The sequence below is a fragment of the Cucurbita moschata genome, unplaced genomic scaffold (genome assembly GCF_002738365.1).
Source record: "Cucurbita moschata cultivar Rifu unplaced genomic scaffold, Cmos_1.0 Cmo_Scf00078, whole genome shotgun sequence".
Lineage (NCBI taxonomy): Eukaryota > Viridiplantae > Streptophyta > Magnoliopsida > Cucurbitales > Cucurbitaceae > Cucurbita > Cucurbita moschata.
In genome coordinates, this window is record NW_019268594.1 from 705,812 (window position 1) to 721,438 (window position 15,627).

A 15,627-nucleotide genomic window follows, 5' to 3' on the forward strand; every position below is an offset into this window, starting at 1 on the left:
GTATACTTTAGAGAATGAATTCTTTATTATAATGGATTGATAGCATTATCTCCCTAAGAAAGCTTACATGAATATACTGAGTTAAAGGATAGAGAACTAGAACTAGAACTAGGATGATTTTACCTATGACCTAGGTGAAAGTTTTTCAGTAGACTTAGAACCCTAGGATCCTGAGCCGCGATCAATGGTAAAGACCTTAATGTTCCCAAAAATAAGACTAGCAGGTCTAGAATGTCCTAATTATGTGAGTTCAAGAATTGAACCATCTAGATGCCCTAAGAAACAAGTAAATCTTTATGTCATCCAAGAAAAGTTAAGAAAGTTTACAAGGTTGCTAGCAGCGTGAATGGTACATTGGAACCCAATTTCCTTCTATTTCCATCGGTACCTTCAGTAACACTACTCAGTGACCTAAGTCGAACCTAGTAGTACTCATGCCACGCGGTAGGTATCTATAAACACATACTATCGAGCTTGACTAAAATCACATAAGATGATGACATGTGTGGCTACATGAGGAGTTATAGTCGTGTGTAGAAACCGATCAAGAGCCAAAACCACAATTCCATAAACTCGTCATGAGAATGAAAGAGGGACAATCTAATTAGTTGTAACCAAGTATTAACTAAATTCATAACAAAAATTAATGATAGAATAAAACAAATGATTTTCAAACTTGTAGAATCCTAGAGTCCCTAAACTTTTCTTTTATAGGCTTATATTTCTTTGCTTTATTTTTAAAATTAGGTGGCATTGTTTTATCTTTATCAACTTTTCTTTCTTCCAACATTATTTCCTTCTATTCATTTTTTTTCATTAATCATAAAAATCTTCAAACTCTTCAAAATTATTTGATTCCAAATAAAACAAAAGGATTTTCTAAATTGAAAATAATAAAAAGGAAGCCTTGGATTTTCATGAAATCCTTATGGAAATGACCCAATCTAAATTAAGAAGAACAAAAAGTAATTAAAGGCAAGAGGAAGGAAGTTGTTTGCCAAAAGCAGAGCCTTTCACATTGTGACAAATGGAAGTTGGTTGGCCACCACCATTGAAGGAGAGGTTAATGTCTTGCAACACTATGCCTTGGCATGGAAAAACTTGGCTGCATTCAAAATTTACTGCCACTTGGGTTGCTGAAGTCCCCCGTATACCTTCATATCTCACGTCTCGAATTTCACCTTGAAGTACTCTGTCGACCACAAACAACATTTATGTTTGTCGCAGTCAAGGCAAACATAAATGTTGTCGCAGTCAAGGCAATATTTTTGATTCATGATGATAGGATTTTTTACGTCCTTCATTTGGAGATTGATAAAAGCGATCTTGCTAACCACGCTAGAAAATGAAGATGACCATGTTTTGATCCTCACACCATTAGTCGTGCCAACAAATGTGGAGTTTCTCACTGTGACTTCAGAGACATCTTCTTCATTTGGGTACTTCCCGAGGCTACCGATGCTAATTCCATGACCTGGACCACACTGGACATCTGTCATGTTGATGAATTTACTTCCAGGACCAAGAGAGATACAATCGTCTCCAGTGCCAATCACTGAATGCATAATGTTGACACCACTTGAGTTTGAAACGTGAATTGCATCTGTATTAGGGCTGTCTGCTGGAGCTATCACTGTAACGTGATCAAACGTGACATCACGACATCCATGCACAGCAAAATGGAACAACTTGCTATTGGACGATGTTATATTTGCAATTGTGGCCGTGTTGACATTAAAAAGTTTCATGGTCTACATTCAACCAAACATTATATCAATGCACAAGTATATTTTGGTGTACATTTAAAATAAATGTAAAATGATTGCATCCATTTAACTGCAACCTAACAAATCTAACTTTTTTTTTATTATTATTTAAACCTTAAAATAGACTTACAATTGGACGTTTAGAAGTGTTGGAAGACCAAGTTGAAGAACCACCGCCGTTCAAGCCGCCAGGACCTTCAACAAAAAAGTTGTCGACTTGATAAATACTCAGCCAATATTCACCGATGGCAAAATTCTTGGCAACTGGAGTCAACAGTTCACCTTTAATATTCAGATCAATGGATCCTTTACATGGACCTTCAAGCACCAACGGCAAAACCAGAAACCTCCCTTCGAGTACTAAAACTACACCACCTCCGTTATGTCCACAAGCTTCTCTCCATGTGCTACTTAATGCCTATACAAACCAAATAATCTAACCTACTTTCAACAAAATACCTTAAATTTTAAATTTTATTATTTGAAAATTTAAAAAAAAAAAATTTAACGGCTGAATTTACCATAAATAATATAAAAATTAAATATTTACAGAATTTATTATGCTGATGAATAATCCAAAGAAAAAAATTGTTTTAAAAATTTGTTTCATAGACCTGAAATAGATAAAATAATAAAAAAAAAAACTTAAGAAAATGAATTGTATCCCATTTCGAAAATGGTATTTTTAAAATAATGTTTCTAATGCTTTTAAATTTCAAAAACTTTTAAAAAAATAAAAAATAAAAAATAAAAATGTTACCAAGATATGAAACATATACTAATATTGTAAATATGAACAAAAAGTTGTTTGAATCGAGCATAAACTTTTACCTTCGTGTTATCCGTTTTTTCATCGGGTATCGCACCAAATTGGATGATATTGAATACTTTAGGTTGAGAATAACATTTAGGAATGAAAAGTAAGATGATAAGGAACACTAAACATCCAATCTCTTATAATTTCAAACCCATTTTCTCTCTTTTCTCTAATATAATTGATTTTTTTTGTGTTTACTTTTCTTTATTTTTATAACATATTTTAACAGCCAAAAAAGAAATCTCTCACCATTGAGATTTTATTCTTCTATTGCAAAATTATGATAGTGTAATTAATGTCAATGAAGTTTTTAAGGAAAAATATCACTCTTATCTTCCTCAAATTCTCACCTCCTAACACTTGTCGAGATTACTAACTTGTCTAGCGAAGCCAAGAAATCACCAGCCATAGCAACAACATTGGAAATATATAGAACTTCTAAAACTAGAGCACCTCCATTATTTGTATATTCGGCTCCATGTCATACTCAAAGCCTTCAAAAAAAAAATGTCACGATCTAAGTTTCGAGGTTTTGATTCATAGATCGTGATATGACTTACAAATTAAAAGTTTAAAAACAAACCTCAAAACATTTAAAAGATGAAACAAAACATTTACAAACTAAACTATTGTTAAAAGTTTATTATAAAATAAAGACGAAGGAGCAGTACACAAAAAATAAAGGACAATAACCCCTACACATAGGACAACACTCCACGATGAACCGTGATCGCATAGCTCCTAAACATTCCCCCACCTTTGCTATCAATTTGTAGTCCTCTACAAAAGAATAGAGAGTTTTTGGTTAGTATAAACATACTAAGTAAATATACTATTTGTAGACTCTAATAACATCCTTGACCTAGTAAGTTATCACCATCTTTCATCTAGACTTTAGAAAGTTAGGGCCTAGGTTCTACAACTATCTAGGAGGCCTCAAAGTTTCAAACAAATGTTCTTGCTTGACATAAACCAAATCCAGGTCTGAACATCATTTTCTTTCTTTCATCCAACCCAATTGCATCATGGATCTACTATACCATATATCTTAAGTTCTTTAAACTTAGCTAGCTTACATTTACATGGGAGTGAATCATGGTTATTCTAGATCTGGGAGACGAGACCTCATCACAATCATCACCAAGCAAGAGAAGTTACAAGATGAGATGAAGAGGGTTGGAATTGAGGTTGTAGCCAAAGGTGGTACCGCGCAGATAGCACAGATGACCGTGCAACCCACCCTACAAAAACGAGTTATTGATGCCCAGAAGTCTAACGAGCACTTCAGCAAAGGGTGGAATCAGAAAGAAACAGAGAGACAACGGGGTATTCAATCTCTTCAAACACGGGCCTGTTGTGGCAAAACAACCTTTGTGTTTCCTGAGATGAGAAAATGCTTAAAGACATCATGACTAAAACCCATGATACATCTTATATGTTCCACACAGGAAGTACGAAAATGTATCAAGATTTGAAAGGATGTTATTGGTTGTCAAAGATGAAGAAAAACATAGTGGATTTCATAAGTCGACACTTGACTTCTCAGTAGGTGAAGGCCCCAAAACAATGCCCAACAGGATTGCTACAACCCTTTATTGTTCCTCGGTGAGAATGGGAAGCAGTTTGTATGGATTTCATCTCGGATTTGCTAAAGACCAAGAATGGTTTCAACATAATTTGGGTAGTTGTAGACCAACTAACCAAGACAACTCACCTCATTTCAGGAAAGTCCACGTATCGAGTGGATCGGTGGGCTCAGTTATATGCCAGAGAGATAATACGTCTGCACGGAGTACCATTCTCTTTAGTGTCAAACTAGGATACCAGGTTCACCTCACAGTTTTGGTAAAGTCTTCAGAAAGTACTAGAAACTCAGCTAAGGTTTAGTACAACATTTCATCCTCCGATGGACAAACAGACTGAAAGGTTGAATTAAGATTTCAGAGGACATGTTGCAAGCCTATCTCATGGATTTCTCTAGATGCTGGGACGAACATCCACCCCTTATGAAATTTTCCTACAATAACAGTTATTAAGCAACCATCCAAATGGCCCCTTTCAAGGAACTATATAGGCATAGGTGTCGAACACCAATATTTTTGGGATAGGTAAACACGCTGCAATTACTGGGACCAAAGTTGGTTCACGTCACCAACGCAACAGTGTAGAAAATTAAGCAGAAAATACTTACACTGCACAGAGTCAAGAGAAGAGCTATGCAAATTTGAGTAGAAGAGACCTCAAGTTCAAAATGGGTGACCATGTGTTCCTGAAAGTAGCCCTTGCGAGGGAGGTGTTGAGGTTTGGGAAGGAGGGCAAGTTGAGCCCAAAATTTATAGGCCCTTTTAAGATTCTAGAAAGATTTAGGTCCATGGTTTATATAATTGGCCTACCACCAAACCTCTCCGTCGTGCACATTGTGTTCCACTTGTCCATGCTGCGAAAGTACATGCCGAACCCTACCTATGTGGTAGGGCATGAAACGATTTCCCTTTTAAAAAACTTTTTTGAATTCCCTGTGATGTACAGTGAAGAGACTGTCTGCTCGTTACTGCAGTCTGTCACACTAGCTAAGAATGTGCATGGACCACTGCGAATCATCTTCCTAGCCCTTAACGTTGTGATGACACTTGTGGTTTTCTTGGAATTGGTTCCCTTGTACGTAAAGCTCTCCCCTAACGGGAGTTTGAGATTCACCATCCGATCCTCACAATCTATGAGATTGTGATTCTCACCTAACCAGTCCATACCTAATATGACATCAAAGTCTTACATGCTTAATACTATCAGTGTAGCATTTATAACTCATCACAACAGTGCGACACTACCTTCCTAAGGGTTCAAACTTTAAGTGGGCTAGCTCAACGAATCCCTTAGAGATAAATGAGTGCTTAAAACCAAAGTCAAATAGTATCAAAGCCAAATGACCAAAGACGAGTAATGTACCTGTCACAATTGCATCAGGTTTGTCGACTCTCTTGGTTGTGGTTGCATGGGCTACAACTCGCCCCTATTGTTGTTGGGCTCTCCGACCCTCTGATTCTGTCCAGCAAGTCGATTGGCAATCTGCTGCAAAGCGCTCAGCTTGGCCACCTTTGTAATGTACATCTGTTCCAGCTCAACATTCCTCCTTATAAGGGCGCTGACACTTGAGACAATTAGCTTTGCCCAACACTGGGGCTCTTCCTCAGTTATCAGGATGGTTCCGATCTATCCTCTTCCCCTCGACTGAGGTGTTGGGTGTCTGTGCTGATCCTGACAATATTTTTTCAATGTGAGACATGTCAATGAGGATCGCCAGTCAGAGGGCTTCAGCATAATCGAAGGATATCTGGGCTACCACATGACCCTTTAGTTCTTCCCCTAAACCAATAATAAATTACTCAACCTTCAACATCTCTGTGACATATTCTGGAGCAAACCTTGCCAGCCCGTTGAACTCTAGATCATATTCTTCCATAGTCTTGTCTCCCTATTTTAGTTCTAGGAATGCTGCTTGCATCTTCATCCTGGCGACAACCGGGTAATATTCCAGAGATACGCTTCTTTGAACCGACACCAAGTGATAGATTCTCTATGAGGTGCAATAAACCTTTGAGCACCTTTCCATAAGAAGTGTGCCTCTCCTTTCAGCATATAATTGCCACAAGGAGGCTGATACTGAGCTGGACAGTTCATGTACAGGAAGACGTTTTCTACTGCCTCGAGCCAATTTTCTACTGCTATGGGGTCTACCTTTCCGTCATCGAAGAAAGGTGTGATTGTATTTCTAGTCCCTTAGGTACCGAGATTCTACTGTCATGCCCTCTGACTTCTAAATGTTGAAGTCTGATGGGCAGCTAGGGCTGTAGCATTAGGCTAGTGTGAGCCTTGTTCTCCATGGAGGTCTTCATGAGCACATCCAAGGTAATGGTTGTTGTCGGTTGGTTGGGCGGCACTTCAATGCTTGTGGCTGGCACTCGTGGGATAACCTCGCATGACGTAAGAGTTATCACATCGTTCCCCTATCATAATACATACATAGCATATCATAGTCATATTAATTCATAACCAATTCACACATATCAAATTTATGACACGCGTAGAACCATAAAGCACGTGTCAACATCAAATATAACTATATCGTTAGTAAAATCACTTACTTGCATAGCTTAGGCTAGTGTCATCAATTTATCCATAATGCTAGTTCGATTTTGTACTTTGTATCCAAGTCAACTTATATAAATCCATGACATCAATATATTTCGCATGAGTAGAGTTTTGAAATGTTATAATATATATATATATATATATAAATATAAAGATGTCATTATTTATTATTACGATTTTAAAAAGATATTATTACCGTTATAAGAAAGAATTTGTTGGAGTTTCTTGTCATATCATATTTTCTATTTTACCTGTTGTTCAACAAATATTTACTCTTGCTCTATGTTATTTGGTTTGTTTTATCTCACAAAATCAAACCGATATTCTTGAAGATTTATCTTCCCTCTTACTCTAAATTCTGTAAACACAAGATATTTTTGGCCAATTTTTTTAATGGTCCTTATTTCCAAATCTTAATTTTTTCCCTATGTATTTCCTTTATTTTTCTTTTAATTGGATTAATAGTCTAATAGTTGATATTCTTGGTTGTTACATGCTTAACTTAATTTATTATAACTCATATAAAATTATTGGCACTTAATTTCTAATCGAAACTAAATAATTGTAAAAATATTTAGAAAAAATTTAAGATATAATCGGTTGTGATTTCCTAAAAACGAAATTTAGATAAAAGAAAGAAGATCTCGTATATACCTTAACAAACGATCTCCTTTCACTAGATAAATCTGAGCAACTAAGTAAACAACATTTTAGTTTTTATCGGTGTACTCTGACATTTTTATTTTCTCTCCCATTTTATTTTTGTTTTCTTTGTTATGTTTGCTTTTATTAATCCTTATTTTTACTTATCAATAAGCAATATCTTTTTAATTTTTCAGTTATTTAGATTTAATAGCTTTGAGGACAAATGAAGTCAGATTATTTTAATGTCGACCAAAGGAAAGAAATAGTTATCCAAATCTAATTTTTATCTAGAAATAAAAATCTAATGAATTCAAACGTGTATTCCATTCTATTACTGACCAATAATTTGTCATTTTCTTTACCAAAATCACTATTAACGAGAATGAAAATTTATTCTATTTAGAAAATTATTTCAAAAAATTTATTTTATTGTTATTTTTTTCTTTCTTTAATTGAATTTTTAAATTTTTAAATTTTTATTTAATAGATACTTGATTAAAAAATAAATAAATATTTATTAGATACACAATAAAAACATATATCTTATAAAATATTTATTTTTAAAAAAGAAAAAAATCTTATATGAATTTGTGTAGTTCTGTATTTGTCTCATGTATTTTTGAAAATATATATATTTCTTTTTTTTATTTATTTATTTTTATTTTTATTTTTTGGTAATTTGACTTTGAAAATGGTCAAATTACAAATTTGAAGTTATCTCTAATTTTATGTTTTATTTATTATATTAAAATCTATAGTATATTGTGAAACAATATGTATAATATGAACAAAATTGAGTGTTTTATTCGAACTTCAGGACACAACTGAATGTAGATATTATGAACGCGAGGTGCTGGATATCAGGCCAAAAAACCCGAGCTACCACTCCCCTATGTGTTGGTCGCTAGTGCATCCAGGGCCCCGCCGCCCAGCGGAGCTGGAAAATAAGTATTTGACAAAATAATGATATGTGACTCAATCTTAATTTTAAGTGACTTGTGAATTCCTACTAATGAGGGCATATCATTTGAGTTGCATGGATAACCATGAGTACTATTGTTGAATCAATATCTTACTATTGATGTTTTTTAAAACATACTCTCGTTTCAAGCTCCTTTGATTAGTAATCTATGTTTTTTAGAATATGGGATTGAAACCATTGTGTTTAACCTCATCTTCCTTCAACTTACCCCTTTAAACCTCAAATAACTCACCAACCAAAACAAATAATTTAAGTAAAAAGAATAATTTGATGGGAGAGTTTCATATGGGAGAATCTTAAGCACAATGTTTTCAGTTATTTTTGTTGTTGTGAATGTAAAGTTGTAGGAATAAAACACTAGCAAATTTTCTAACTTTTTCTTTAATAACTACACATAATTCTCCTAAAATTTCAATTATGCATTATGCAATTTCTTCTACGGCTCTCTTGTGCACATAAACTTATCATAAGATGTTTTTAAGTAATACAAGTTCTTTACAATTTTTTGGGACATGTCTCAAGCAAGTTGGATGAACCAACTGGGTATTCAATAGAAAGGGTCGGAAGAAGTTGTAATTGTCACCATTGTTATCATTAGATTTTTCTTTCTTTTTAGGCTTGCCTCTAGGTCTCTTTGGTTGAGATGACAAGTTTGAGGCTATTTTTATTATGCCCTAGTGACCTTCTTCTAGGTCTCCTTTGTTGAGATGATAAATATGATAAAGCACATCGACTTGTAGATTACTCTTCCTTGACTAAAGTAGCCTTCAAATTCTTCATAGCTCTGTTCTCTGGTTCTTTCTTCTCCCAAACCGCTGGTTTCTTCTTCCATTTTTTTTGCTACCAATGCTAATGGAGGGTTATGAAAGATGTTAATGGTCTTTCATTAATATCTTATATAGGCAGCTTTTTGTCGATTTTAGGACTCTGTTTATATTGAACATCTTGAGGAACAAGTCAACTAAATTCACTCTCCTGTCTTCTTCTGTCATTTGGCCAAGACTAATAATATTAGTCTTCAAGTTTGTGATGTAATATACTTTGGTTACTAGACATTGATCTTCATTCTTGCATTGGACCAAGATGGATCTTTTCCTTGGATCGGAGCAATTGATCTGTTGCCAAACTTCATATTTCAATGAGTTTCTTATAAAGCTCTTTGAACTTTGCTCAACCTCCGGTCATGTCAATGTTTGCTTCATTGTCTAGGTACCACATGTTGGTCTCCTCTCGATATTTTCCATCTGCAAGGATGTTCACCATAATCTTCTCTTCATCGAGCGTCAAGAGGTTGACATCTTCTCAGTCAATATTAGTGCAAGCTCTTTGTCATGCATGAATATGAGGTTTGCTTCCTCATTGCGCTCATTGTTGCAGAGTCCGCTACATAATGCCTGCATTTTCCACAAGAGTAACATTTGATCATGTCTTGTCCATCAAGGAGTTGATTGTAACAACCCGAAATTTTTTACTTAATTTAAGGTCGCTACTGTATACATACCATAAACATTGAATGCGGAAGACTTCATTTAAATTCCATAAAACATAACCTTTATCTTAAAACACAGCCATGGACTAACGTGTTTCGAAAACATCTTTAAAACGACACAACAAAAGACTTGAAATAAAATAAATAAACGTTTAAGTTTAAAACATTCTATTCTATCCTAAGTCTAAGAAAATAAATGCCATTATCCTATGCATGTGCCATGATCTTGAGTTGCGATGCCGTCGTCAGCCGTACAGAAATGCCTTGCCTTAACCTGAAAAATGTAGTAGCACATGGCTTGAGTATTTAAAGAAATACTCAGTAAGTGATCTCACTAATGGTGTTAAATGCAACAATCACATGCAATGAAATGATGGGACCTATCGTTTCGTTTCATTTCATTTCGTTTCGTTTCATTTTTCCTACGGTGTAATCCTAACAGGTAATCGTGGACGTGTACCATATACTCGACACGCAGCCCATACGTGCGAGTATGGGCTCACCAGCTAGTTCGCACACCGCTGGGCCACTTCCCTAGCCGGTGGGCATGCTCTTGGGGCCCACCGAGACCCATTAAAACTAAAACAGTCACGGCAGTGCTATGCAAGGCATAACGATCGTTGTCCTGCCATTTGGATGTACGCGTCCATACCCTCGTGATGGGATAGGGGTATCCCCCCAAATGCATGATCACACAATATGCATGAGGTCCCACTAGTTCTACCGTCATCATTTAATGAACATAACCCCGTGTCACGTTTTCATGCTTACATGGCATTCTCATTCTCATTTCGTTACATATCATACATATTCCTAGCGGGGTTATGTATCATGCAATTTACCGTATTTCATGTCATACAATTCATTCAGTTACATTCCAATACTCATACAACAAGCCATAATCGTACAAGGGCCACACATCGTCATATGCATTCATATCACGTCAACTAAGCAGCATAAATAACATACATTCACGTTCACATGATTTCGTACTTAAGCACAATAATCTAGCATACAATGTATCAGATAATAACCAAGTCAATAACGTAAACACTTCATAGTCATATCGTTCTCTAATTTATCATAGCCTTAACGTTCTTATACCTATCACAGACATATCATTATGTGACGTACCTTAGTCATATCGTCACAAGAACGTACCCTAATGCTATCGTTCCATCAATCTATCACAAACCTATCCCTTTCTACCCATAACCTAACCGTATTCTTTCATCAATCTCTCCTATCCATAGCACTCCGGTATGTAACCTAACTCTAACGTTTCATGAACGTATCTTACTCCTATCATTACATTTCGTTTTGTGCATCCTTCTCGCATCCTATCTCAAACATCTCCTAGAGCACATCGTACCATAATTATTATCATACAATCCACATATTATAACATAACATAACATATAGGAAGCATATCGATCCACAGACAATTCACACATATCAATATATATGACACGTGCCGAACCACAGGGCACGTATCAACATCAAATATAACCATGCCGATAGTAAGGCCACTTACCTGGCTAGCTTAAGTCGTTGTCACAAATATATCTTTAATGAAAGTTCGATTCCGTCCTTTGAAATCCAAGTCAACCTATATGAGTTCATGACATCAGTTTCAAGTTTGAACTCTATAAAATTATTTCTCTAATTTAGATTGGCCATTGTAAAATTCTGATATTTCGTGTTAGACAAAATCTAAAGGAGCTCACTACACTCTGATATTTCCTGTTTTACTGTTAAATCCTGTTCAACAAATCTTTCCTTAATCTTTCCCCTCTTCTGTAATTATTTTTAAGAAGGTATTATTCAATTTCATTAATCTGTTCCTACTTCCAAATCTTCCCTTTTATTTTTATTATTATTTTTCTTTTCAGTTAACAGTTCTGTATTTCTATCTGTATCTCATTTTTCTCTTATTTCCTTTGTCTTCGCTCTGATTTAGTTAACAACTATATTCTTAGCTTTTAATTTAATCGATTCATTTGGTTATATTCTTTTCCTATAATTCATATAAAATTACAACCTAAATCATTGCAACAATTCAGTAGATCTAAATCATTGCAACAATTTAGTAGATCTAAAATATAATTAGTTTTTTATTTCCTAAACTCATACAGAATTCTTTTCATTTAATCTCTGATTCAAAACTAAATAATTGTAACCAAATTAATATTATTTAATAAAATAAAATAAAAGGAAGATTTAACATACTGATCTCTTCAAATGGCATATCTCCTCCCGTGGAGCTAGTCTGCTTAACCCTTTTGTTTTCTTTTTCTATTTGTTTTTGTAGGAAGGAAGAATTCTGGGTAAATCTGCAGTTGTTTTTAAAGAGATTCGTGATTTGTTGCTAGATTTATTTTCAGGGAAGGAGTGGCGAGAGATTGAAGGGAGGAGGAGGGATGGGTTACCAAATGTTTTTTTCTTTTAATTTTTATTTATTTATTTATTATTTTATTATTTTAACTATTTTTTTAATAATTATTTTTATTTGTTTATTTGTTTATTCATATTTGGGCTATTACATTGATATTGTCATGAGTATGGGAGATATTATCACAACCTCTTGTGCCACCATGTCCCTTGCCACGATTGTAACCACATCCACAACCTCTATTTTCCTCATGTGGCCGCTGCGCCCTTCACACTGAAAAGGAAAATCAACCAAATCTTTTTTGTTTTTTTGTTTGTGTGAGTAAGGTGTTTCTCCTAATCTTTGTCGCTATAACCATGAAGTCTCTCCTCATGAACCTTAAGATAACCAAGGACCTCCTCAATTGACATGTTCTTGAGGTCATCAAACTGCTCGATGAAGGTAACAATTTTCATGAATCTCGGTGGGGACAACTTGAAACAACCTCTTGATGATGGAGATTTCCTCAACCTTGTTTCCTAGCGAATGGATGTTGATGAGGATTGTTGTCTAGTTCATGGCAAAGTATTCTACCAACTCACCGTCCGTCTTACGGATAACCTTGAACTTACTCTTTAGGGTTTGCAACTTTGCTTCTTAATAAAAAAAACGCCTAAAAATAATAGAGAGAGAAAATTGAGATTTGACTTTGCTTAAAAGGAGGTGATTTTACTCTCTCAACCGATTCACCTCTTTAAATAATTAACTTATCCTCAAAATGGTCGAGAGTGGCTAACTAAATCTATGCCACTTACTTCAAAATGTCCCCCTAGAAAGTTGGTAATCCATATGACGTGTTTGTCAAATGTTAAAAGGAAGATATTCAATCAACTAATTAAAACATGTAAAGCTAAATAAGGAAACCTCAGGCTTTTATCTAACAATCTCCTCCTAAAACTTGTGGTATATCTACCTTATTATTTGAACTCCGATCTTTTAACGAAGTTCCTCAAATTTTACCCGTGCCAGAGACTTGGTGAAGATGTCTCCAAGTTGTTCCTCTGTTCGGATGAAGTCAATCTTGATAAGCCCCTGATCTGCACACTCCCAAATGTAATGGAACTTGATCTCTATGTGCTTGCTTCGGTCGTGCAAAACTAGATTTTTTATCAGGGAGATCGTAGCTTTGTTGTCCACATAAAGCATTGGTGGATCGCCTTCTTTTCCGATGAGTTCCTCCATCAGTTGCGCAAGCCAGATCCCCTGTGTTGTTGCCGTCAAAGCGACAATGTACTCTGCTTCGCAAGAAGATAAAACAACTACCTTTTGCTTAGTTGATTGCCAGCAGATTGCACCACCTGAGAAGAAGTAAATCATCCCGCTGGTGCTCTTACGATCATCAACGTCACCGGCCATGTCACTATCACTGTAGCCGACCAGCTCAAGTTTCTCCTTTCCTCTCCCTGCGCAGTATCTTACACCCCAGCCTCTGGTTCTGGCTACATAGCGCAGGATGCGCTTGACAACCACTAGATGCTTCTCCCTAGGTGCTCCCATAAACCTACTCACGTATCCAACGAAATAAGCAAGATTAGGGCGAGTGTTTACCAGATAGCGCAGACTCCCGACAATGCTGCGGTAATTGGTGGAGTCCATTGCCATCGTAGTGCCGGCCTTCCTCAGCTAGAGTCGGGCCTCCATTGGCGTTCTTGTAGGGTTACTGTCTGCTAGCCCAGCAGTGTCCAACAGCTTCTTTGTGTACGCACTTTGACAGATGGTGATGCCGGCAGTACTCTGTTGCACTTCGATGTCGAGGTAGTAGCTGAATACGCCGAGATCGCTCATCTTGAAGTTCTTTGACATCTCCCTCTTGAATCTTCCAAGGACTTCCATGTCTCCTCCAGTGATTATGAGGTCGTCGACGTACACTCCCACAATCAGTCGCTGCTCGCCATGGCCGTGTGTGTACATGTCATGCTCAGAGGTACAACGCTTGAACTTCAGTTACAGTAGGGGTACTGTCGAGCTTCGCATTCTAGGCTCGTGGTGCTTGTCGAAGTCCATAGAGTGCCTTGTGCAGGTGCAGTACCTTACCGGGGTTGCCGTTGTCCAAGAAGCCAGGTGGTTGTCGGACGTAGACGGTCTCCTTCAGCTCTCCGTTAAGGAAAGCAGACTTCACGTCCATGTGGTGGACCTCCCAAGAGAAATGTGCCACGATTGCCAGCAAAAAGGCGGACTGATTCAACCTTGCCACCGGCGCAAATACCTCTTTGAAGTCCACACCTTGCTTCTGAACGTAGCCTTTCGCCACTAGACGGGTCTTCTGCTTCACAACTTCTCCCTTTTCATTGGGCTTCAGTTTTTGAAGACCCATTTATCCCGACGACATATCCTCCAGACTCCATAGCTGGATGTCTCATTGGGCTTCAGTTTTTGAAGACCCATTTATCCCGGCGGCATATCCTCCAGACTCCATAGCTGGATGTCATCTCCTCCTGCATTGCCTTCAGCCAGCACGGGTTCCTTTCTGCTTCGACGAAGGTGTTCGGTTCATCTGCGCTGATGGCATGCAGTTCGGCCACCTCTTGTTCAAGTTCGTGCGGCGCCAGTCCAGATGGTTCACCTCCTCCCACTAGGTCTTCCATCCTCCAGTACCTGGCCATCAGATCATCATCGTGATCGGCATCCAGCGTCGAATCCGCAGTCCGTGGTGTTGCAAACTCCACTGGTTCAGGGGGTGCAGCTGCTGGCTCGCAAGACACGTGAGCTCATCGCCCCGCAGGATCATAGAGTCTATTACGCTTTGCTCCCGGGTTCGTACCTATCGAGAGTGGTGAGCTCTCCTCTTCCCACAGTCCAGAGCACTAGATCGGCCTGGGATGATTCATCCTCAGTGAGGAGTAGACGACCCTACGAAGTCTTCCCAAGCCGATCTCTTCCCACAATTCGAGCCCTAGATCGACCCGAGATTTGATTCCCCTCCCAAGCCGATTTCACTGTACTCAATTGTCGTACTCAATTGTCGCTAGCATTTCTGGGGGCAGAGACCGTAACCACGATTTGTGTATTTTTGCGCTTTGCATTTTCTTCAACTCAAACCTTAGACCTGTGTATTGTTAGGTCGACGCTCTAACCACTTGAACTATTCAACTTGACTGTTGATAAGGTTGGCTCTTCCGTAATGATATACCACTGATGGATTGAACCAGGTTCTGATACCACTTGTTGCTTTTTAACCATCGACAATGGGAAATCCCTTTTCACAATTGATGTGAGAGGAAATCATTTCACGAAAAGAGAGAAGAAAGTTGTTGGAAGAAAAAAAACGCCTAAAAAAGAGAGAATTGAGATTTGACTTTGCTGAAGAGGGGTGATTTTACTTTCTCAACATATTCACCTATTTAAATA

The 15,627-nt window shown here is 37.2% G+C and overlaps 1 protein-coding gene across 1 annotated transcript; it reads right to left on the reverse strand.

Annotated features, from left to right (window-relative positions):
• Positions 1-1,163: 1,163 nt before the first annotated feature.
• LOC111438611 (exopolygalacturonase-like) lies at positions 1,164-14,593 on the reverse strand. The gene is made up of 3 exons (XM_023076479.1): positions 14,309-14,593; positions 1,897-2,184; positions 1,164-1,751 (listed from the first exon to the last, which is right to left on the reverse strand). The coding sequence occupies exons 1-3, from the start codon at positions 14,591-14,593 to the stop codon at positions 1,164-1,166; spliced, it is 1,161 nt and encodes a 386-aa protein (XP_022932247.1).
• Between the last annotated feature and the right edge of the window lie 1,034 nt (positions 14,594-15,627).

What these genes read in the sequence shown, in the direction of transcription:
- LOC111438611 (XM_023076479.1), bottom strand. Translation starts at nt 14,593, where the DNA reads ATGGGTCTTCAAAAACTGAAGCCCAATGAAAAGGGAGAAGTTGTGAAG. An exon ending in ACAACGGCAACCCCGGTAAG is followed by an intron (nt 2,185 to 14,308) that starts GTACTGCACCTG and finishes TGGTTTGTATAG; the next exon opens with GCATTAAGTAGCACATGGAG. An exon ending in ACACTTCTAAACGTCCAATT is followed by an intron (nt 1,752 to 1,896) that starts GTAAGTCTATTT and finishes GGTTGAATGTAG; the next exon opens with ACCATGAAACTTTTTAATGT.